The 23701-nt window shown below is 40.2% G+C and overlaps 1 protein-coding gene across 1 annotated transcript; it reads right to left on the bottom strand.

Moving 5' to 3' along the window:
• Window positions 1–6022: 6022 nt before the first annotated feature.
• KCNK18 (potassium two pore domain channel subfamily K member 18) lies at window positions 6023–21051 on the bottom strand. Its single transcript, XM_056850465.1, has 3 exons — window positions 20997–21051; window positions 19912–20055; window positions 6023–6822 (listed from the first exon to the last, which is right to left on the bottom strand). Exons 1-3 carry the CDS (start codon window positions 21034–21036, stop codon window positions 6023–6025), a joined length of 984 nt encoding a protein of 327 aa, XP_056706443.1. The 5' UTR covers window positions 21037–21051.
• Window positions 21052–23701: the final 2650 nt, after the last annotated feature.

The following is a 23701-nucleotide window of genomic DNA, read 5'->3' as shown; positions in this document are numbered from 1 at the left end:
GATGCAGAAATATACTTTATTAGTATTATTTAATACCATGCATAGTACATCTTCAATGTTTAATTCATTTGGTGTAGCTAATCATAAATGTTGGAATTACTGGGTGTCTATGTACAATATTCACAGAGTCACTGCTTCTTCCACTTGAATCTTTATTCTGTACATGAATTTATTGTCCCATCTGCCTTCACCCTAAATTGCATTCTTCTCTTATAGTGTGTAAGATAGCTACAAAATAATTAAAGGTGAGCAACGAATACTCTATCAGTGCAATCCAAAGCAGAGACACTTTTCTAAGTCTTCTAAGACTTCAATGGACTTAGAAGTGTATAACTCTGCTTAGGATGGCAGTGTATATACACTTGGCATATGTACCACAACAGAATAGAAGACCATTTATGACTGCTTTTCCTCAAAATAGTTCCTCAAAATATATCCAATGGTTTAACTGGACAAAAGTTGTTAATAGCAAATATAACAATAACTGATCATTGGTTTTACTTTCCCATCTCACACCGGGGGGAGATGAACTTACACCAATGCATCCTGTATAGGAGAAATTCAGAACAATTAATGTACCTTTAAAACTGCCCACTGCTAATGCTGAGGTTAGGATATATAAAAACAAACAAACAGCTAGTTGACTTAAGAATGGGTACTGACTCTGCCTGAAATACTTTAATGGCTCTGAGAGGTATTTGGGTTTTGCACACGAACAAAAATGCCCTTTTAATACAGGATTTGTATAAATAACCTAAATAAATTAATGTTTTTGAAAACCAAAGAAAAATGACAGAGGTCATTATTATTTGAAGGATATGATTGTATTGAATTTAATGATTTCATTTTCAAAGGTACAGAGAAGCATTGATTATTTAATCAATCACATCCTGGTGAGAGGTAGTATTTCCTATGAAAATGAGCAATAGAGGTGAGTGGCAAGAAGCCAGCCCATTCAGCTAAGACAAAAGGCAAAGATTTTCTAACACTCTGAAATCTGGTTCCATGCAAACACTGGCTGATAGGGTTGTGCAAAAAAAAAAAAAACCCAGTAAATATTGGGTTTGGGTTTATAGGGCCCAATTTTTTTTTTTTTTTTTTTTTTGTAAACAAGGCAACTACCCATACTGGTAAAGGAATATTTCAGCTTTATCTCTAGGTTTACCGAAAAAATTCAGGTCCATGAAAATGGGTGAAGACAGGGGGTCCAATTTTATGGGGTCTGGAAGGGGTCACACCCCTCCTCCATAGAAATGCATGGTAAGGATTACAATGTTTTTCTTTGGGGAATGGGGGCTACCCCTTCGGGACCCAATAAAATCAGACCCACTGTCCCAAATTTACCAAACTTTGGGGTTCATGCAAGGAGGGTTGCTTGCAGTTGCACTACAAATTTGGTGACTCTAAATCAGAAAATGCCCCCTCGGAGAATGTTAAAAGTACTTACCTGTCATAGTCTGTAATGGCCACCTGCTTCCTCACCCAAGAATGTGGGAAAACTCAGTTTCCCATGAATGCTTGCAATGGACCCACACAAAGCTACTGCTACCCATACCAAACTTTGGGGTTCATGCAAGGAGAGTCCCTTGAAGCTATCCTGAAAATTTGGGAACTCTACCTCCAAAAATAGCTCCCCCAGAGCTCATTAAAAAAATTCCCATAGGGAAAAGCCTGGGGAAAGCTGAAGCCAAAAATAGCCAAATACATATTCAGCTTTTTGGGGAATTGCCTATTCGGCTTTGGGCAGATTCCCAGGTTTTTGTATCCAGTCTACCCGAAACCTGAATATTGCCGAAACGACAAGTTTTGGGTTTATTTTTGGTTCAGGTATATCGATATGCACAACCCTACTGGTTGAGTGTGGGTGAAACACAACAATTAGGCTTTATTATATAACTTATAGATAGAATATATCACTGAGAAACTTTCTAATGAGATCTGCACATCATCTAATGGTATGGCAGATAGCAGAAGAATTGTATCCATTGTCCTTAGTAAAGAAACTTGAAACATTTCTAATAGAATAGAATAATAGAAAGAACAATTATTTTGGGCTCTTGGTCCTGTTTCATTTCTTCACTTCTGGGGCAAAAAAGAACTTCATTTTCTGTTACATACAATGTACTAGTAACACAAAAAATACTCAACACGTCTCTTTTCAGCAGCGTAGCATAATGTGCAGGGAAGCCAAGCCCACTATACCAGATGATAGACAAGACCAGAGAGCTAGAAGCTCTCCTCTAAGTATCCTCTATCCAAGTTTTCAATTCACAAAAAATAACCCCATCATCCCATTGGTTTGGGATCACTTCTTATCAGACTCATACATATTGCCTGGATGTGGTACAAGAACTGACATCCTCCTGCATACACAGACTAAGATAATTACATAATAGAATAGCAGAGTTCAGAAAGTTCCAGAACAATGTTGTTGAGGTTGCTTTTACTTCAAACTGCTGGCATTCTGAATAATTTGTGATTAGTTTATAAAGATGTTTTTCCTCTTTTTTGCTCGTCTTAGTAATTTTTACTTCTTATATATTTTTATATTATTTTTATAGTAAATACTTTATAGGTAGTAAGGTTCTCTGTATGATACTTTGTAACTTTTCTGTAGATGGGAATTGGGCATTGTGTATCGGGTATATTATTTTCAAGTGTTATGTTCAATCTGATATGGAATGTTAAGGGTCTGAGGTTCTAAAATATGCTTATTAGAACCTATAATAAAAAGGTTATTTCCAAGTTGAAAGATCTTAAATCTGCTGTGGTGGTTTTACAAGAAACTCATATAATGGCAAAGGATAAGAATTATTTTTGTAAGGATTGGGTTGATGAGGTATATGTTACTAATACATCTAATCAACCTAAAAGTGTCGCTGTATTGATACACAAGCATGTTTCTTTTCAGGTCATGCAAGTGATTACAAATCCAAATGGTTGCTTTCTTACTTTGGTAGTGAAAAGCTCCGATTCAATTATTGTTATGATTAATGTGTATGGTCCAAATGTAGATTCTCCACACACATTTTATCAATGTTTTAGCCACTCAGTAAATTTTACATATGAATGTTGGTGGGGGGAGATTTTAATTATGAGATATAGGTTTGGATCAAAGCACACCTCCATGCAAATAATATTCTTTGGTGAGATCTATACTTAAGGCCTGTATGGCTGAGCTAGCTTTGACTGAACCCTGGCATATATTGCACCAGTCGACAGAGACTATATTTGTATTTCTTCTGTGCATTGGAATTGTTTAAAGTTAGACTACTTTCTTGTTTCAGCTTTTCTGATGCCCCAGATCATTGCCTGTGATATAGATGTTATTGTTATTTCTGATTACACCCCCATATAATTAGTCCTTTGGTTTCCAGACTGGGTTAGAGCGCCTGGTTTATGGCGTCTTAATGCTTCTCTTCTTAATGATGAGACTTTTAAAAATCAGATGATGATTGAGTTATCAGAATATTTTAATATAAATCAAGGAACAGCTAGTACTCATTCTATTGAATGGGAAGCTTGTAAAGCTTTTATTAGAGGGGAAATCATTGCATGTGCTTCTCATAAGAAGAAGCCTAGAGAAATGGAAGAAATAACATTGGAAGACAGATTGAAATATCTTTTAAGCCAGTTTGCTATGTCTCCCACACCAGATCTTTATCAGGAACTGCAAAAAGTTAAATATGAACTAAATAATATATTATCAGTGAAAAGAGAATAGAAATAGAAAAAATTATATCCCATAGATATATAGATACATATCCCATTTCATCCCCACCCCTGTGACCAATGCATCAAAACAAGGGAAGTGGGCTGGAATTTGGTGGCATCGAAATGGGTGTACATGTGGAGCTAGTGCCACCATGGACCCAGTCACTGTGGTCATGCATCAGCACCCAAAGGCGTGGCCAATGGCTCTAAGTGGATTACTGCAAGGCCTTGTTCCTGATACATTGCAAGCAGGGCTGCCCAGGCTCATTGCAGGTTTGTTGGTGAAGTTGGGGTAACAGGTGGTCCCATGAAACATTTTCCTTATGGAGAGAGATCATTGCCACTAGGGGACCATCTATTGCCTGTGGCTAAGTTTCAGAGTTGGTGAGGGGAGTATGTCAAGGTGTTTCACTGCTGTTTTGAAAACCGAGGTAAAGGAGGGGGAAAAGGTTAAGAAAAAACAGGAAAAGTAAGCTGATGGGACAAATGGCAATTGGTTACTGTGGTACAACATTTATATGTCCATAATGATGTGGGTGCAGTCGAATATGCTGGCTAGAACTGTACACCATTTTTCCCCTGGTATTTTTTGTGATTGGGTTTATGAAACCCATAAATTTTCAAAAATCTGAAAAAGCCAAATATAAAGGATCCAGCTTTTTTGAATAATTGAAAATTTTCAGATTTAATAAACTTGAACCTGAAAAATATGAGGCTCAAAGCTGAACTTGGGCTGGGCAGAGCTCAGCGTTCAGTTCTGTACCACCTGCAATTTAGATTGAGGTTCCCTGCTGCCTCCAAGATTGAACAATTACTTGACTTAATTAATTGACTTAATTGTTCAAGGTGGCAGCCGAGAAATTTCTATAGATCACCTCTTGAAGCTGTATGCGGAACGCATGGGGATCTAGAAGGGATAAATAAACTCTCTACCTTGCACCTTGTTCTTCTTGTCCTTCTTTGGACTCTGGTTACCATGGGACAGGAAAAAAAAATCAGCAGTTGTGGTCCCAGTGCTTAGGCCCTGCCTGCCCCTTGATCAGATGATATTTCGATGATGTCTACATGATTGTGAGGGCTATTGAAGCCAACCCTACACGTACATTCTTGGCAGTTGGTTGAGCTCTGGTTCCTGGGTGGAATTTCTATAATGTTGGAGGCTGCGGTAGGAGGGTGTGCCATTTTGTAATAGAGGTGTAGCAGATGTGGAGAAAAGCAGGCTGGTTTCACCTGCTTTAGAGCCATGGGTGGTCAAGAGACAGGCAGACACAGCTTAAGCCTTGGCTTGCATGGTTAGGTACGGATCTGAACAGGGTAGATACTGAGTGTGAGGCTGTTTTCTGGCATTAAGAGTTTCTTCATCAGGTTGTTCCCAAGAATGCTCAGGGGAAATATAGGATTATGCATCACCTATCATTACAAAGGGGAATAGGTTGATAAGGGCATCAGTGAGGAGCTGTGCTTGGTCTGGGGTGTATCATTCAACTCAGTGGTAGATATGGTGACATTGTGCAGGCAGGCAGGCATGTTAGCAAAAAAAATGCAATCTAAAATGTGCTTTCTGCCTGCTTACAACCCATCAAAGGGATTTTGAGTTGTTGGGTTTCAGTTCGAAGGCCAGTATTATTTTGGCAAAGTGCTGCCTGTGTGGGGTGCTGTATTCAGTGCAGCCTTTGAACATTTTAGCACAATGCTCAAATGGGCCTTCTCACAGAACTTCAGGTGTTGCACCTGGCCAAGGAATACTTGGTGCACACCCAAGGAGTCACACCTCAATGTGGGGGCTTGCTGGTAGTCCAGGGTCCCAGGGTAGCATGATTTTCTTCTACCGAAGGAGAGCCTTCATGATTGAGGCACCCTCCCTCTGGAACGCACTGTCAGAAGACATTTGTGCACAACAGGAGGTATTGACATTTCAGAGACTGTGGCAAAATTATTCCTGCATGCTTTTTGTTCATAATTGCTCCATATTGTGAAGTATAGTTGGCTTGTGGGTAACTTTTGATGTTACTGGCAGGGGTTCCCATGGTCTTGGGGGGGGGTTAGATTGGTTTTATGTATTTGTATTATTTTATAGGATTCTATATTATTGGATATTTATTATATTACTTGTGTCTTTATTTTAACTAATTGATTTACCTGTTTTAATTGATGTAATTGTTCACTGGTGGAAACTGCTTCAAGCTCTTAGCCAAAGAGATAGTATAAAAATGAAATAAGTAAATACATAATAAAACTCGATGCAGATGACCATGACCATGATTTTGAAACTGATGTGACCTCCATCCTTTGGTAGGATGGATTTTCTTTACACAGCTTTGTATGCAACTTTTTTCGGTCCAAAACAGAAGATCATCTTCTTGTACAGACTAAGGAGCCTGTCCTGTCCCAGCTTGAAAGCAATGATGACTATTTCAATGCCAATCACAATATAAAGCGAGAGAAACAAGAAGAAGTTGGGATGCTGCAGTGCGATGTCACCAAAGCCGATGGTTGTTAAAGTGATGAAGCAGAAGTAGAAAGCTTCCTGAAAATCCAAGTGACTTTCCCAGTGTGGAAGAATAGCAGCGGCACAGGAAATATACGCAAAGACAATGATAGTCATCAATGGAAAGGGCACATCCAGCTTTTCGACTTCTTTCCCAATGTTGTCAATATTGTCAATCATCTCATCCATCATTTTTCCTGTATCTAGTTGAGGACATGAACTCCATCGTTCCATAGGTTTAGGTGGGGCAAGGAACTGGTTTTCCCTGGCAATGAGTTTTTCAAATATTTCAGCATTCCGATGTTGCCCAGGCTTACTTTTCAGGGAAGACTGGCTTCTTAACACTAGTGCAATATGTAAAGGTTCGCGAAGGACTATTTTGCTTTGCCTAAGTGCTGCTGGTTTTGATTCTTTGTTTTTCTTACAAAAGGACACAGGACACCATTTGGTTACTATGTTTGACTGTAGTTGTCTAACTTTGTTGTAAGATGCAGAAAGTATAGCTGCCAGAATGTCACCCAAGTCAGTAAGAACCAAGAACATCAGAGGTATGCCAAATAAAGCATACAGCATACACAAGTATTTCCCAAGCCTTGTCCGGGGGTATGTGTGACCATAACCTGAAATCAAACAAAACCAGAGAAATACAAGTTAAGTTTCACATGACCTATTTGTCTCCCATGGCACTCCACTGAAAGCAAAGCGGGGAAAATATATGCAAAATTCCTTGCCTTAAGCCTATCTTATTGCTTTTTTTATACTGTAAAGTTTAGGCCAGGGATAGGTAAACTTTGAGTCCCAAGTCTCCCCCCCCCCAAAAAAAAAGAAACTCAGCCTGGGAAGATATTGGCACTCCAGCAAACAAAACGAAAGAAACAACGCATACAAATCTATTTTTTTCTTTCATTGCTTGAGTAACACGTACAATAAGACTGCTTTAGGAGTATCAATATAAAACGATCAGTGGTTTTGCTTTAAACGTGTAGGAATGTGATTGCAGTGGTGGAAAACAACACCTGCCAGAATACCTGTTTGGTCCTAAAATATGCTTTTTGAACAGAGGCCAAGTGGGGCATGAGGTCTCCAGTGGAAGAGTTTCCACTCAAACTTTCATTCTCAGAACTGCTCATTCTCAGAACTCCCAATTAGGGCTGTGCATATCGATAAACCAAAAATAAACCCAGAAAGGCCTTTTCGGCTTCTTTCAGGTTTAATTTAACCCGAATATTAAAACTGGGAATGAAGCCGAAGCCGGATAGCCAATCGCTGAATCAGCCGAATAGGTATGTGGTTTTTTCAGATTCGGCTTTTCCCTGTGTGAATTTTTTTAATGAGCTCTGGGGGAGGCATTTATGGAGGTAGAATTCCCAAATTTTCATGGTAGCTTCAAGGAACTCTCCTTGAATGAACCCTGAAGTTTGGTGATCTCTATAGACTAAAATGGGCCTGAATTTTTCAGTAAACCCAGAAATAAAGCCGAATACCCCTTTACCGGTATGGGTATTTGGCTTTTTACAGGTTTACCAAAAAACTGGGCCCAATAAACCCAAACCTGAAATTTACCTTTTTTTCCCCTCACAACCCTACTCCCAATTCTAATTGTAAATAATTGCTGCTGTACAGGAGGGGAGCCTTCCTTGGGATCCTGCTGACTTCCAGCTGGACCTTCCCTTCCTCCTCCCAGCCATGACCTGAGCCTGTCACAGCTCAACTCCACCCTTGCTTTTTGTTACAGAAAGAGAGATGTGGTGCTAAGCAAAACAGTCTTGATGAGTTGCCAAAGGGCATGTGTCCTGAAGGTTGCCTACCCCTGACCTAAACAGATATCTCTACATCCATGTACTTCAGGTAAGTCAGTCAGATTTTATATGGCATTCAACCTCCTTATCAAATACAACACCATGTCGTTGTTCCCCTTCATGCAAAAATGCTTCCTCCTTTTGAAAATGTTAGCTGTTTTTTGACATTTATCCTCAGTCCTTCTAATATGCAAATATGGCATTCTTACTATAGCCAAAAACAAAAGCAATGCAATACTGTTACTAGGACCAACCAAAATGACACCAAACAGTGTGCAAGCTTGCAAATTTTCCAGTTCTCAATCAGGCTGGATGTTAAAAAGAAGGGGGGGAGATATCTTGATACCTTGTCTTATCAGCCAGTATCCTCTGTAAAATGCTGAGCAGACAGGCAGATTTAAAATGGTGCTAATGCCAACTTGTATCCTTGGTCTTCTAGGAAAAAGTAATTGTGGAGCTTAAGCACTGTTTTGCACCATTTTAATTGGTCTTGACAAAAAAGGTACGTGGCTTTTTGTTTTGTTTTGGGATTTTACTTTGGACCAACATAGAATCAGAGTTGGAAGGGGCCATACAGGCCATCTAATCTAACCCCCTGCTTAATGTAGGATCAGCCTAGAGCATCCCTGACAAGTGCTTGTCCAGCCTCTGCTTAAAGACTGCCAGTGAGGGGGTATTGTCTACAACATGATTGTCTACAACTTTCTTATTCTTACAGCCTTGGAATCATTTGCTCCGCTATCAACTAACCATTATTAATTCCCTAGTTGATTTGATTTTTAAGTATCAGTGGGTGATTTTAGATTTAGTTAGAGGCAAGCATACTTTCTCTCTTGGGATAGTTGAACAAATGACACATCCCTAGCCTACCTGACAGCCATTCTGCTATACACATTGTCTACCTATTACACAATGCTCTGTTTCTTCTTCCCTCAAATGCAGATGGTTGCATTAGTTAGATGAAACAGTCTGACTCTACAGTATGTACAAAGTATGATGTGGGGACAAGGGTTTGAAGTGAGATTTGCCATGAGGCATGTCAGTCAATTGAACAAGCAGAGTGGGTGTTTAGCCATTGCACATTCTTTCCTCCAGCTTATAGGATATGTGCATTCTTGGTATGAAAACTGTGTGCATTCTTGCTATGAAAACTTTCTACAGTCTTTAGATTCCATCCTCAACTTTGCCTCCAACTTGGTGTGTGGCTCTTAAGCTCCTAATTCCTTCCCCTGCTCTTCTTTTCACACCTGAAAGAAGAGCCCAATAATGCAGGTTTTGGAGAGAAAGAAAAGGGTAAAGTTAATTGCTATAATTGAAACGTATGGAATGATTTTTGTTTTCTTGTTCTCTCTTAATCATAGGCATCCAAAGGGCTTATCCCAGAGTCTGTGTCCTTGTGAAAGACCTTAGCAATGAAGTCCACCCAAACACTAACAATTCTGCCTGAGGTTACAGGCAACAACAAAATAGGATACGCCTCTTTCAAACACTTTGGCTTCTCCTAAGAACCCTGAACAATCAGAACTATTTTGCTTTGCCCTACACTGTGGGATTCCACTGGCTTGCCTTGACTGCTTGGGACATCTGGAGATATTTGCCTCATGAGCACCTTTTAGGTTGTGGGCTGCTGTGGTTTGGACTGCATAGGTGCATTAGAAGATGGAGAGAAAATTGATAACTGGTTCCTTCCAACTTATTCAAAGCAAAGCAAGGCACAGGAATTGGTAGGGTTTCATTCCCCTTGCCCACATACCTCATTTTAGTTTAAAAACAGACTTCCACTCCCATTTAGACAAAGGTACACTATTGTAGAGTATTTATTATAAACACGACCCGTTTTCTGGGGTTATCAAACACTTCCCTGTGCCTGTCCAGCAAGCATTTTAATTACCTATAAAATCTGTCTGCAATTTTGCAGGAAGGATCCCTTCAAGGGGGGGAGGGGGTCACAGCCCCAGAAAATATCATTCCAGATAGATGTCAAACAAAAGTTTCAGCCAAAAATTCTACTGAAATCAATGGAAATGAATAACAAATAGAATAAAGAAAATGAACAAAAATGTTTAACAAAATCACAAATCAAATAAAACACAAGTTGGAGATGCATACCCCTAAAAAATCCTCTTAAACAGAAAGATTTACAAGACAATGCAAAAGATCCTGAAAACATAGTATGCAGAAAAGGGGGAGACAGTGCAATACTAAGCAAAATTATACCCTTTTAAGCCCACTGATTACAATGGACTTAGAGGGTTGTAACTCTGGTCAGGATTGTACTGTAGTTAGACTGTTCTGAGTGCTGAACTCGAGGCAGCAAAGAAATGTTATTTCTCTGCTACTATAGCATCAGCTAGTTCACAACCATCCCAGTTGTTCAAGGTAGCTCAGCACCAGCTGACACCAAAATCTGAAAGATTTTTATTGTCCCAGGAAGAGACAATTAGCTGTGATACTTTTGCTGAATATAAAGAATATGCCTTGATCTGGATGCCAGTTGTAACATAGGCAAACCAGAAGAAAGGCCTAATACACCACCTGGTTTATTTATGGCCATTTGACCAAGTTTCTATGACAAATGTTGACAAGATCCTAGTGAAGACCACTACTTGTACTTTGGATCCTTGGCCATCCTAGCTGCTGAAATCATATAAGGACCACATCAACAAACCCTTAATATCTATCAAAAATTGGTCATTCAGTCGGGGCACCTTCCCTTGGCCACTCAAACAAGTGGTTAAAAAAAAACCCTACAGAAAAATTCTGTGGCCAATCTCCTCTTTCTGGGCAAAGTGATTGAGAGAGCAGTAGCAAACCAATTCCAAGTTTTCTTGGATAACTCATCTGCTTTAGACACTTTTCAGTCTGGCTTCAGGGCAGGCTTTAGGGCAGAGATGGCTCTGCTAGCGTTAGTCAATGACCTCTGTCTGAGTGTAGACAAAGGCCTTGCCTCTTTGCTACTCTTATTGGATTTTCCTGCAGCCTTCAATATAGTAGATCAAGCCATCTTGTTGAGATACTTGGAGGAAGAAGTAGGTATCAGGAATGTGCATTGAACTAGTTCAAACCATTCCTCATGGACTGGACTCAAAGAGTTGCTACTGGAAACCAGATATCAGTGTGGGACCTATCTATCCTGTGGACAGGGTACAATTCTATCCCCCTTGCTTTTCAATCTCTATGTAAAATCCTTAGGACAAATCATTTGTAGTTTTTGGTGTTGATTGTTATCAATATGCAGATGATACCCGGTTCTATATATTCTTATCCAAATCTCCTGTTGATGCAGTAAAGGTCCTGAATAACAGCCTGGCTGCTGTGGTTAAGTTGCTAAAAGTGAACCAATTGAAATTAAACCCTGAAAAGACACCGGTAATGTTGGTTGGGAAGTCAGATATCTTGAAAGACATTCTGCTCCCCATTTCTGATGGAGTTCAGCTGACCCAGTTAAGAACTTTGGAGTTATACTGGACCCAACATTATTATTGGAGAAGCAAGTTAATGAAGCTGCAAAAAAGTCTTTTTTCAACTCAGCCTAGTCTGTAAAATGGCCCCTTACCATGATACAGCAGATCTCACCACCTGGATCCACACCACAGTAACATCGAGACTAGACTACAGTAGTGCACTGTACATTGGTCTCCCCTCTAAATCAACTCAGAAACTCCAGTTGGTGCAGAATGCCATGGCTATTACCAGGAACTAGATGTCACATGCATGTTACTCCCATTCTACAATCACTCCACTGCCTGCCTATCAGTTACCAGCCTCAATTTATTGGCTATCACATACAAACCCTTCATGTCCTTGGACCCTTGTGATGAACAAAGAGTTAATCTTTGAGAGAAGCTCAGAGAAAGGGAGTGGGCGGAGCTAAGGAATTCACTCTCTCATCTCTGAGGAAAGGAATTTATTCTGCTATTGGTAACCTTTCCTTTCCTTTTATCCCTTAGAAGCTCCTTGATCAATTGATCTTGAGCAGCATATAGCTAGTGTTGGAGTGATATAAGGACTGAAACAAATCTTGCCACTGACAATGTAGCCTTGGGGTCCCTATCACTAAGTAAAAAAGACATTATGCCAGTCACAGAGGCATTGGATTTGTATATTAAAAGGGGGGAAATATAGTGCGATCGAAGTTCCTCGTAAAAGCGGCATTCCAAAAGGGCATGAGCTAATGAGTCAATAAGCAAGAAGAGCAAGGGCAGATCCTGTCTGAGTATGGTACATTCAGAATTCTGCCCTGCATTACCATAGAAGGGTTAGCATTCAGTCTAGCCAAGCAAAAAGCTCTACAAAGACGTGGAGTTTTCAGATAATATGTATAGGCAGGCAGACCACGTGGAGGGGGTATTCCGAAGAACTGGGATGAAAAGATGCGACAAGCACAAAAAGTAGTGCTGTTATAATCAAGCTCTTTAATGCGCTTTTTAATTTTGGTAAAAGCTTCAGTTTTCCCAAGATCTAATAACATATCCTGCGAGAAGCCCAACAACGACAGTTTCTCATCTAAGATTTTTTGCCATGAGGATTTAAAAGGGTCATGCTTCAGAGAAGCTAGGAACCCCTCAGTGCTAAAGCACAGTTTAAGGTGTAGTTTAAAGGCGGCCAACCACGCCCTAGCTTCAAGTGACATTTGGCCAAACTCGGAATGAAGAGTAACGCCAGCAACACATCGAGGGGCATTTGGGAGTTTTCGTAAGAACTGAAGCAGTGGACGATCTATAGATTCATTGATGACTGTTATCCAGATAGCAACACCAAAGAGGATAATTGGGATAATTTTCAGATTAAAAACCTGAATAGCCCCTGGAATATATTTGCCACTTTTGGTGTGAAAAAAGTTGACAATAGCACCAACCCCAGGTTTAATTTTGTTGGACACTGCTTTTTGATGGGCATTCCAATTTAGGTTATGGGAAAACAGAATGACAAGGTAAACAAACTCCTTGACTTATTCAACCTCAAAGCCATCTAATACCCAGCGAAAAAGAGGCATTTTTCTCCTCTTAGTGAAGATCATAATCTTAGATTGATGATGGTTTATTTTAAGACCTTCCCTAGAGCAGTACTCACAAAAAAAGTTTGCAAAGACCTTTTCAAACCAATTCTTGTGCAGGACAGGAGAACTGCATCGTCAGCATAGAGTAGAATTGGGGTGGGATGACTTGCAAGCTTTGGGGGGTGGCAAAACTCTGAGAAATTGGTTGCCATATCATTCAGGTATAGATTAAACAAGAGAGGAGCAAGGAGACAACCTTGTCTAACTCCCTTGACCAGTTCAAAGGGCTCGGTTAGTTCTCCTTGGTTGCCACAGCGAACCTGAGCTGTGAGGTCAGTATGAAATTGCTGAATAAGCCATAGTAACCTTCTATCCATAGTAGAATTTGATAGTTTCAACCATAGCCTCTCCCTCGGGATGGTATCAAAAGCTCCCTTTCCATAAAACCCTCGTAAAGGGAGCCATTTCAGGGGGAGGAATATTTCTCGGCTAGATGGGAGAGCACTAAACAGTAGTCCGTGACAGACAACCCCTTCTAAAGCCAATCTGTTCCCAGCCAAGGATGTCATTACTCTCAACCCAGTCCAACAGCCTCTTTAATAAGTAGGAGGAATACAATTTGCCTAAGCAAGACAAAAGGCTGATTGGACGATAACAGCTTGGGTCAGAGCGCTGACCTTTTTTAAAGATTGGGACGATAATAGTATGTCTCCAAGATTTTGGAATGGCTCCTGATGCATTAATTTGTGTAAATACAGGAGCAAGAATGTTGGCCCACCATTTACTGTTGACTTTAAAAAGTTCGTAGGGAATTAGATCAGGACCTGGGGCTTTGTCTGAGCGTAAGCGATCAATGAGCGGTTTAATTTCATTAGGAGACGCATCTGGCCAGGAATTTAACAAAATAGAAGGTGCTACAGGTATAAGTCCCTGGTTTTCCACAGAGTAGGAGAAGAGGCTCTTGAAGTAAGCTACCCAGACCGATGATGGGATACATGAGGGGACTCTGGCATAGCCATTACTTAAAGAATTCACAGTCCGCCAGAAGGTTGAATTATCATTGTTGTTTATAGCTGTTATTAAGCTCCTCCAATTTTTATATAGGGCCTCTTTTTTCCTCCAGTTTACCAAGTCCTTGTAGTTCTTTTTAATAGTTAACAATTCCTTCAATACTGAAATAGTATTGTTCCTTCTGAATTCTCTGTTTCCTGGTTATTGCTCGTTTGAGTAGTCTACACTCATGGTTAAACCAAGAATTTTGTTTGTATAAAGCGTGCAAGCTTGAGGTGATTTCTTTAGTAAATAAAGGTTTAAATAAATCAATTAACCTGAAAAAAACATTTAAGACTGTAGCTGCAGACTCTTGCTCAAGGAGGGCAGCTTTCAACGAAGTCACTTCCAAAAGCTGCATTTTGCCATGCACCAAGGAATCAAGCTCAGGTCTCCAGTAAACACGAACTAGGGCTTTTTGGGATTGGTGCAAAATTTGATGGTAGGACGGTATTAAGTGTTGAACACATAATTGGTTGATCGAAAGAGAGATAGGGAGATGGTCACTGCCCATGTAATCGCAGACTTCCATATTACTGATTAGAGGTAAGAGATCTAACGAAACAAGAAAATAATCGATAACACCCTTTTGGCTAAAAAAAGTAAAATCTCCATTAGGGTCGATCCGCGATCACCCATTTACTATTATTAGGTTCCTCTGAATAGTGAATTGGGCCAGACTTAAGCCAGAAGAATTAATTACCAAGTCCCTGGAAGTTCTAGTATACCATAGGGAACTCAAGAAAGATTCATCAAAATTCCCTATAAGATTTTGTAAGAGAGTATTATCATCCGGCCCTATTCGTGCGTTAAAATCACCAGCCATAAGAACTGGAGTAGTTGGATGGTTGTTTTTGATGTCATCAAATAGTTCTCCCAGACAGGCCCAGTTTCATGCAGTATTACTTGATCTAGCAGGAGGAATATAAACAGAAAATAAAATAAGTGGAAAAAAAGTCAGGTTTACTCTAACTGCTAGCACCAACTCTTCAGCCAAAAGAGGGTCAATTGAGCTTATGCTTAAAGAAGTGGAGATAAAGCATGCTAGTCCTGCACGAGGGCGGCCCACAGAGCCTTTGATTGCTTTTTGGGTAAAAGAGGTAAAGCCTGGGAGAAAGATCTCATTTGTAGCCCAAGTTTCCTGAACAAAGATGATATCAAAGGTCTAAAGAAATAACTGTATATCAGAATCAGTAAGTTTAGCTGACCATCCAGCAACATTCCAGCTAAGAAATTTGCAGCAAGATGAGAGTCAGTCCTTATCAGGGAGATCTGTAGGAGACATCTCCCTAAGCAGGTTAGGATTTGCTGAAGGAGGACACACTGTTATGGTTGGTTCCAGAGGTAGGTCAGACTGTTATGGTTGGTTCCTTGAAGTAGGTCAGACTTTTGGGCTGGCTGGTTTACTAAGTCAGGAGTCATATCAACCTTGTGTTTAGAATTTGGTTGGTGCTCAGTTCTAGTAGAAAGGGAAGGTACCCTTGGTTTAGATGGGGGTAAATGGGCCTGTGCTGACTTAATCTGGGTAAGGTTATCTTTAAGGTTCCCTAGCCTCATTATTATATTGTTTTGTTCCTTTGTCGGGAGAATGACTATTGGTAACCTGCATGTTCGGTAGCTGTGTTTGACTCTGGGAACCTGAGAATTCAGATTTGTCTAAGCTGGTGTAAAACAAATCCTGTAGAGTTACAAGCAGAGACTGGGAGGAAAGGACCCTTTCTCAGGTCACTGGAAGGGAATATGCTCTGGGAAGTCGATATTCCAAATACAGGGTGTTGTTTAGGGATTACTGCCACAAAAGTGAGGTATATCTTTAGTGAGAACTGAAAGAGAGATTTGAGGAGAAATCGCCATACTTCTGTTTCTCTGGGAAAGAGAGATTGTATGGTCTCCAACTTCCCTGATAGCTAGGCAGCAGAGTCTGAATAGAAACATCCATAAGAAGTTCGGGGAACTGAACTGAAGTTGTGAACTGAATTTAAGAACTGTAATTGTGTACCAACTAAGCCATCTAAGATCTATGATTTTCCTAATCTATTGTTTACCCTCCAAATCCCTCCCTTGTACAGTGTTTAATACATCTGTTATTTGTGTGTTAACTTTAAAAAAAAAACCCTCTGATGTTTCATTTCTTCTGAGGTAAAATAAGTAAAGGGGACTAAGAAGGAGAAAATTAAAACTCCAAATGAACATTCAGGCAAACAGACAAGCAAGCTCTCTCTCCCTCAGTACCCAGGTAAGAAGGATCGTGATAACCCTCATATCTGCGAGACCATCTCTCCCCCTGTGCTCTATCACAACAGCTTCACTTATTTGAGCAGGGGCTGTAGATTGTTTATACATGTTCTATTGTCCAAAGTTTTTTTTTTAAGAATCATAATCAAGATCAATAGAATGACTAACAATAATTTACCGTTAACTCCAAATGCTCTATTACAGATTTTTGAACAACTTTGTATTAAACCTGCATTACCCTTTAATGCCAGATTTATTGACTACTGCAGAAATGATATTTGCAAAAAAGTGGCATGATTCCCAAATACAGTGATGAAGGATGGATTGGCAAGGTGTGGGAAATAAAAAAGCTACTACGTTCAGGGTAACTGTGAAATTCAAGATGGTAGACAAAATGCAGGGGGAAACCTATGAACAGTTGACAAGGACAGCTGTTGACATGACCCAGCCTATCCAGAGTCCAGTAAGAAAGGCCGCTTCTAGTAAACCAAGCTACTTTTGTTTCCCAGAGAAATATCCTGGAGTCCTCCTTCTTGTTGAATTTCAGGCAGGAAGGCAGGGAGCTGGGCCATTTCACTCATCTGCCAATTGCAAGAGGACAGCTGCCAGCTTGCAATAAGCATAAATGGGGATTTCCTTTCCTTTTGGAGGTATGTCCCATGCAATCTAGGGAAAGGCTTCTCTTACCAAATTATACAAGTTAACAAATTATACAAGTGCATCTATACAAATTCAGGTAAGCATTCTGTTTCACTCTAAAATACCTTTAAATGACTAAATCAGCTAGAAAGCCAGCAGAGGAGCAGGAGCTATCCAGTGTTTGGAGGGAGAGCCACATATATAATTGCCTACCCACTGGGCAGAAATCATGGGTGTGTGTTCAATGCATGGAGCAAGTTTGTTCCATTGAGGGTAGAGTTGCCAACGTAGAGAAGGTGAGGCAAAGAGACAGATTTGGGGACAAGACCTTCAGGGACTTACCAAAACAGTCCCACTCCTGTGCTGACAGCTCTTCTGCTGTTGTGGAGAGTGAGAGTCTTGAGAGCAGAGAGCACCCATCTTAGGAAAAGGGATGCAATGCCTTAGAAGGGACCCCTTCCTTGGGTGACAGACCAATATCCTCTCATACCGAGGATACCTCTTTGGGGTTGGAGGGAGGTGGGCTTTTGGTAGTGGGTGATTCAGTTATTTTTTAATGAATGAAAGCCTTTATTGGAGTAAAACATACAAAACAATTACAGTAAAACCATATTATACAGGTACTTCTAACCCCCATGGGTTTTGCAATAAAATCAATTTAAAGGGCTAAGTGGATTACTTGATTTTGCGGTCCTAAACTGGCCTTATTTAATACATAGGCGTTCACATTCTTTGATTGCATACTGTAAGAACCTTGCCACCAATTCAGTTTTTATTGGGCCTTGTATGGGACTCCTTGATTTTGGTGGATTACCATTCCCTGTCCGCAAAAATCGGGTCTGTTAATTGGGATCGACCCCTAGCATACAGCTAACAGTTAAGTAGGACGTGGAGGACTAATTCTATTACGTCCTCCCCGCAGGGACAAACCCTGTCCAAATATGGGACGTTATTAAATGTTCGGTGGAGCAGGGCCGATGTACGGACATTACATTTCTATATTCCTAATAATCTAATCTTAATCTGTAACAAGCGTTTTGACCGCATGGTGACATGCCTGCTTGGTGTGAGAACAGTGACCACAGTGATATTAAGTTCAGCATTCTGGTCACTGGAAAGTTACCCCTACCATCCAGAACTGTACCATTTGGTTTCAAAAGAGGGAACGTCACAAAAATGAGAGGAGTAGTTAAAAGGAAGCTGAAAGGGAAACACAAGAGAGTCAAATCCCTGGAGGAGGCTTGGAAGCTACTTAAAACCACATGAATTGGAGCCCAGATAAAATGCATTCACCCGGTTAGGGAAGGCACTGTCAAATCTAGAATGCCCGCATGGTTAACAATGCAAGTCAACAAAGTCATAAAAAGTAAAATGGCTTCTTTTTTAAAAAAGTGGATGGTCTGCCTCAATGAACTGAACAGAAGGGACCACAAACTATGGCAAAATAAATGTAAGTCCTAATTAGGCATGCAAAAAGAGAATTTGAGAAGCAGGTTGCTAAAAGCATCAAGACAAATAAACATTTCCTTAAATATATCCAGAGCAGGAAACTGCCCAGAGAAGCAGTTGGGCCTTTGGATGACCAAAGAATAAAGGGATAGCTAAAGGTAGAAGTTCAATGAATTTTTTGCTTCTGTGGACACTGTGTAAAGTGGGAAGCACATACTCATGCCACAGCCACCATTTTCAGGAAGGGAGTCTGAAGAATTGAGTCAAATTGAGGTGATGAGAGATGACATTCTAGACTCAATGAGAAAATTAAAAACCAGTAAGTTTCTGGGTCCTGACTGCACACACTCAAGAATTCTTATGGAAAATGTGAGTTTGTTGATCTATGAACCCATATAACTGATCACTAAATTCAGCCACTGTACCAGAAGACTGCAGAGTAGCAAATGTTACACTTATTTTAAAAAACGGGTCCAGAGGGGAGCCAAGAAATTACAGGCCACTTAGCCTAACATCTGTTTCAGGCAAATTAGTAGAAATTGTAACACAATATAGAATTATTAGGCACAAAGCCTGCTATAGGCAAATCGGCATGGCATATGCAAAGGGAAGTCCGGCCTCACCAACCTTTTGGAGTTCTTTAAGAAAGCAAACAAGCACGTAGATAATGGTGACCCAGAAGGCATTATATACTTGGACTTTCAAAAGACTTTTGACAAGGAATGTCACCAAAGACTCCGGAATAAATTTAGCAGTTATGGGACAAGAGGAGGGGTTCTCTTATGGATTAAAAATTTGTTAAATGACAGGAAGCAAAGAGTAGGAATAAATGGACAGTTCCCACAATGGAGGGAAGTAAGCAGTGGGGTCTCACAAGGATCGGTATTGGGGCAAGTACTATTCAATTTGTTCATAAATGATCTGGAACCAGGGGTGAGTAGTGTAGTGGCCAAGTTTGTAGATGACACAAAATTATTCAGGATGGTGAAAACCAAGGATGACTGTGAAGAGCTCTAGGGGGATCTCCACAAATTGGGTGAGTGGGTAACAATGTGGCAGATGAAATCAATGTCAGTTGTAAAAGGGAGGAAGGGAGAGACAATGGTAAAGATCAGTGAATTGTGGCATCATCATGAATAATCCTGATTGTTTTTTCCCTTTTGGTGGGGCATGATAGTTAATGTAACTTTCACATCCATTAATAATTTTCTCGGAGAAGTCCTTGATGCAACTTGCAGCATGATTCATGTTTATTCAGAAGTAAATCTCACTGAGTTCGATGTGGTTTTGTCTCTAGTAAGTGTACATAGAAATACAACATTCCAGCCAGATTCTATGTATATTTACACTGAAGTAAAGATCATTAAGTTCAGCCTGAGATTCCTCAATTCATATTAATATGTGAATAACTTGGAGGTATTTGTGATATATGCTAGTCTTTAAAGTTCCAAAGATCCTCTGTTGTTGTTTTCATATCCTAATGATATCGAGCCCCTAAGCAAATCTAGCACAACATACTTTGCAAAAATCATACTTACCAACAGTTGTGAATACAGTGCAGCAGAAAAACAGAGACCCCAAAAAAGACCATTTCTCTTTAGGGTCAATAAACCATTCCAATTTAATTTCACGTATCAGCTCTCGTGCGTTTTTCTCAAACATCTCATATGAGGTCTCATTTTCTGTTCATAAAAAATAAGAAGTGGTAATAATTTAAACATTTGCCATAGTGTAATTTCACATACCCTTGCTGCAGATTTCAGTGGAACTCTCCCAGGTTGAGGCATCTGAAAATCTGCACTTTATTATACTTTTTTTTTTAATTACACTTGCAAATACCTTTCAGTGCTTCATTTCTGGGTGGAACAATGATGCTGGAAAGTCTGACTGTAACATTATCTGTGATTAGGCATCCCTTCACCCTAGCCCCTGTTAATGTGGGTACTAACTGAGAAAAATGCATTCTATTCTGGTTTAGGGACCCCTTCAACTGTTCAATCAATCTAAAGTTCAGTGGGCTGGAGAATAAAAATAAGCCTCTTTAAGTAATACTCTAAATATACAAAACCATAGAAATAGCAGCCCAAAAGGCTAGCTGACACCATATATCTGTAAGGTTAGCAGTAAATTCCTCAGGTCTCAGCTCTATGCTTTATGCTCATTAGTTGCTGCCAAATATGGGGAGTAAAAGGGAGGCAGCCGAGATGCCAACTATTCATAAATTGTCAGGTTAGTCCCAAGCACTGAAGATATATACTGGGGCTGAGCACTGAAACATATTAAGCTCAACATCCTTTCCAAAACTCCACATGAAAACATGTTGGTAGAACAAACACAATAAAACAAGGTAAATTAGATGAGAAAATAATTTTAAAATATGAGAAGTAAATCAGTTTGTTTAACAACAGGTTTCTGAAGATGGCATATCTCCATTTAAGAAATCATAATTACATTATTATCCCAAAGGCAGTTAATTCTAAAATGTCACACCTTGGAATAATCCCATTTCCTCAGCAGGAGGACTGTAAATTGATACTTATCTGCTTTTAGCTTTGCAGTGTTATGCTAAGCACTTTGAAGCATTTGATTCACCCTCAGGAAGCCTCAAAACCATGGACTAAACCTGAAACATGGAGAATCCCTCCACGCATCAGCATTTTCATTCATGACAATGTTCCATACTACCTTGACAACAATCAAAAGGTGTGAAGGACCACTGCTCACCTTTCTCTTTCTGAACCAAACATAGACCTGTTCAGGAATCTAGGAGCAGAGATTCCTCAGAGTAAAAGAAATGGCATTGTGGTAAAGGAAAGCTAATGCAGAAGGATGCTACTAGCCTCCTGAGGCAGTCATTGAAAAAAAATGGCAGGAGAATTGGCAACCCTCCTATGAAACTAACATGACACTACACATACCTGAGAAGTTCTTCGCGAGAATCGAAAGATTCCATATAAAAGTCCTGTATTCTTCACTTTCGTTACTCTTGTTGTTGCCTTCCACATGAGAAAACAGAAGAGCTCCCAGCAAAGCATAGATCACTAAGCTGCAGCTGAAGCAAGCGTGAGGAAAGATGGCCCAAAAGACCTGGGCACAACTCCTTTTCTGTTGCCGGGGAGGAGCTGATTTGGGCGGCATTGTCTCATCAGCAATGCCAGAAAAAGCTTTCAAGAGTGAAAAGATTTCAATACGGAAAAGAAAAAAAAAACACCCTTGAGGCCGAGAAATACTCTCTTTCAAGCTGAAATAGCTCTTGATTTTATAATTTAAGTCTTTCTTACAGGCCCCAATGAAGTCTGGATACAGCTTGCAACTAATTGTGGCTTAAAATATATGCCTATCTGATGGTAATACATTGTGCTGAGCATTGATTGGTTCAATGCTGTAATGCTTTCAGAGGACCAGCTGCTGTATGCATCTCGGGTAGTCACTTGATAATTTAAAGGAAGGGGCTGTTTTAGCACGGTGTTATAGCTTTCTATGCCCTGCCCTTTGGCAACAGTAGAAACAAAATTTCCTGTAAGAAAATTTTCCAGTAAGTATAGTTAATGGGATTTTTTTTTTTTTACGATAATGGATTTGTATGTAATAAGGGACATTCCCCAAGGAGTGAAGTAGTAACTTCTAAGTTCTCCAAGCAGGTTACCATGCCTCTGCCACTGTGTGGACTAATGGCTGTTCCTCAGGGATTTCAAAACACTTCTCTCTCTCTCTCTCTCTCTCTCTCTCTCTCTCTCTCTCTCTCTCTCTCTCTCTCTCTCTCTCTCTCTCTCTCTCTCTCCATCTGGACTTCATTTGGACATTTATATTATGAACCTCCTGTGAGAATTTATGTTGAGCCCAACGTAAAAAAAAAATAGCCCCATTTCACCCATGGGTATTGTTGTAAATTGGTACCTCAACATTTTGATTGGGTGTAGCCAAGGGAACTGAAGCTGGGGCCTTCGATCCTGAGGATTTTCCTCAATGGCAGATAATTGTTAGGAAATAGTTCTTCACAGCCTTCTTCAAGTTACTCATCAGAGTACTTCTCAGGGGAAAGTAACCCTTCTAGCTGAAGGGAGAGTGCAGGTGGGGTGTTTGTGTCTGTGTTGGTCTGTGTAAAAATGTGCTTTGTGTTAGAAAAACAGATTGCTGAGTGTTAGCTGAAGTACCTCAGGGCTACAGGATTTATCTCTCTCTGTGGGGAACTGATGTGGGATAGTGGATCTGCTGCCCTGAAGGAGTGCTTCTTTGCCTTCATACATACTCTGTTTATCTATTTATATATGAAACAAATACTACAAAAATGTAATTAGTCCGCAGTGCTCTCTCTTCCAAAAGAACCAAACAAAGTAAGAGGGGGACCCTATGAATGAATGGCCTCCAAAAGGTCCTATTGTCAACAGCCCTGCTCTGGTCTTGCAAACTAAGGACTATGGCTTCCTTTACAGCATCAATTCACCTCTTGTTGGGTCTTCCTCTTTTCCTGCTGCCAGCTTTTCCTAGCACTACTGTCTTTTCGAGTGGGTCTCGTTTTCTCATAATGTACTCAAATTATGATAGCCTCAGTGTAGTCGTTTTAGCTTCTAGGGATTCAGCTTGATTTGATCTAGAACCCACTGATTTGTCTTTTTGGCAATCCATGGTATCCATAAAACTCTCCACCAACACCACATTTCAAATTGATCAACTTTCTTCCTGACAGCTTTCTTCACTGACCAACTTTCACACCCATACATAGTAATGGGGAATTCTATAATAAAGTGTTTATATTGTTCAATAATGTAGATAAAATGGCAAAAATATTGTGGATGAAGTCAATTCAATTAATTCTGCAAACAGGTGCAAACTAGAATGTGTGCACTTCTAATTTTGTTTATTTATTATAATTATATCCTCCCCCTCCCAACAAGGCAAGGCTTAGGGTAGTGTACAACATGAGAATAAAAACAGCTATATGACAATTTACAGTATGAATAATAGTAAAAATATACTTATATAAAAACATGCCGTAGATCTAAAATAATGGTGCCTAAATCAACCACGAGAGCCAACGTGGTGTATTGGTTAAGGTTTCGGAGTAGGACCTGGGAAACCCAAACTCAAATCCCCATTCATGCCATGGAAGCTTGCTGGGTGACCTTGGGCCAGTCACAAACTTACAGCCCTGACCCTGGTTAGTATTTGGATGGGAGACCTCCAAGGAATACCAGGGTCACGATGCAGAGGAAGGCAATGGCAAACGACCTCCGAACATCTCTTGCCTTGAAAACCCAATGGTGTCCCCATAAGCCAGCTGTGACTTGAAGGCAAAAACAACAACATCCATGACTCCCCAATACTAAA

Source organism: Euleptes europaea, chromosome 5 (genome assembly GCF_029931775.1).
Source record: "Euleptes europaea isolate rEulEur1 chromosome 5, rEulEur1.hap1, whole genome shotgun sequence".
NCBI classification, from domain to species: Eukaryota; Metazoa; Chordata; class Lepidosauria; order Squamata; family Sphaerodactylidae; genus Euleptes; species Euleptes europaea.
Note: the sequence above shows the minus strand (reverse complement) of the source record. Positions and strands in the feature narration are given on the sequence as shown.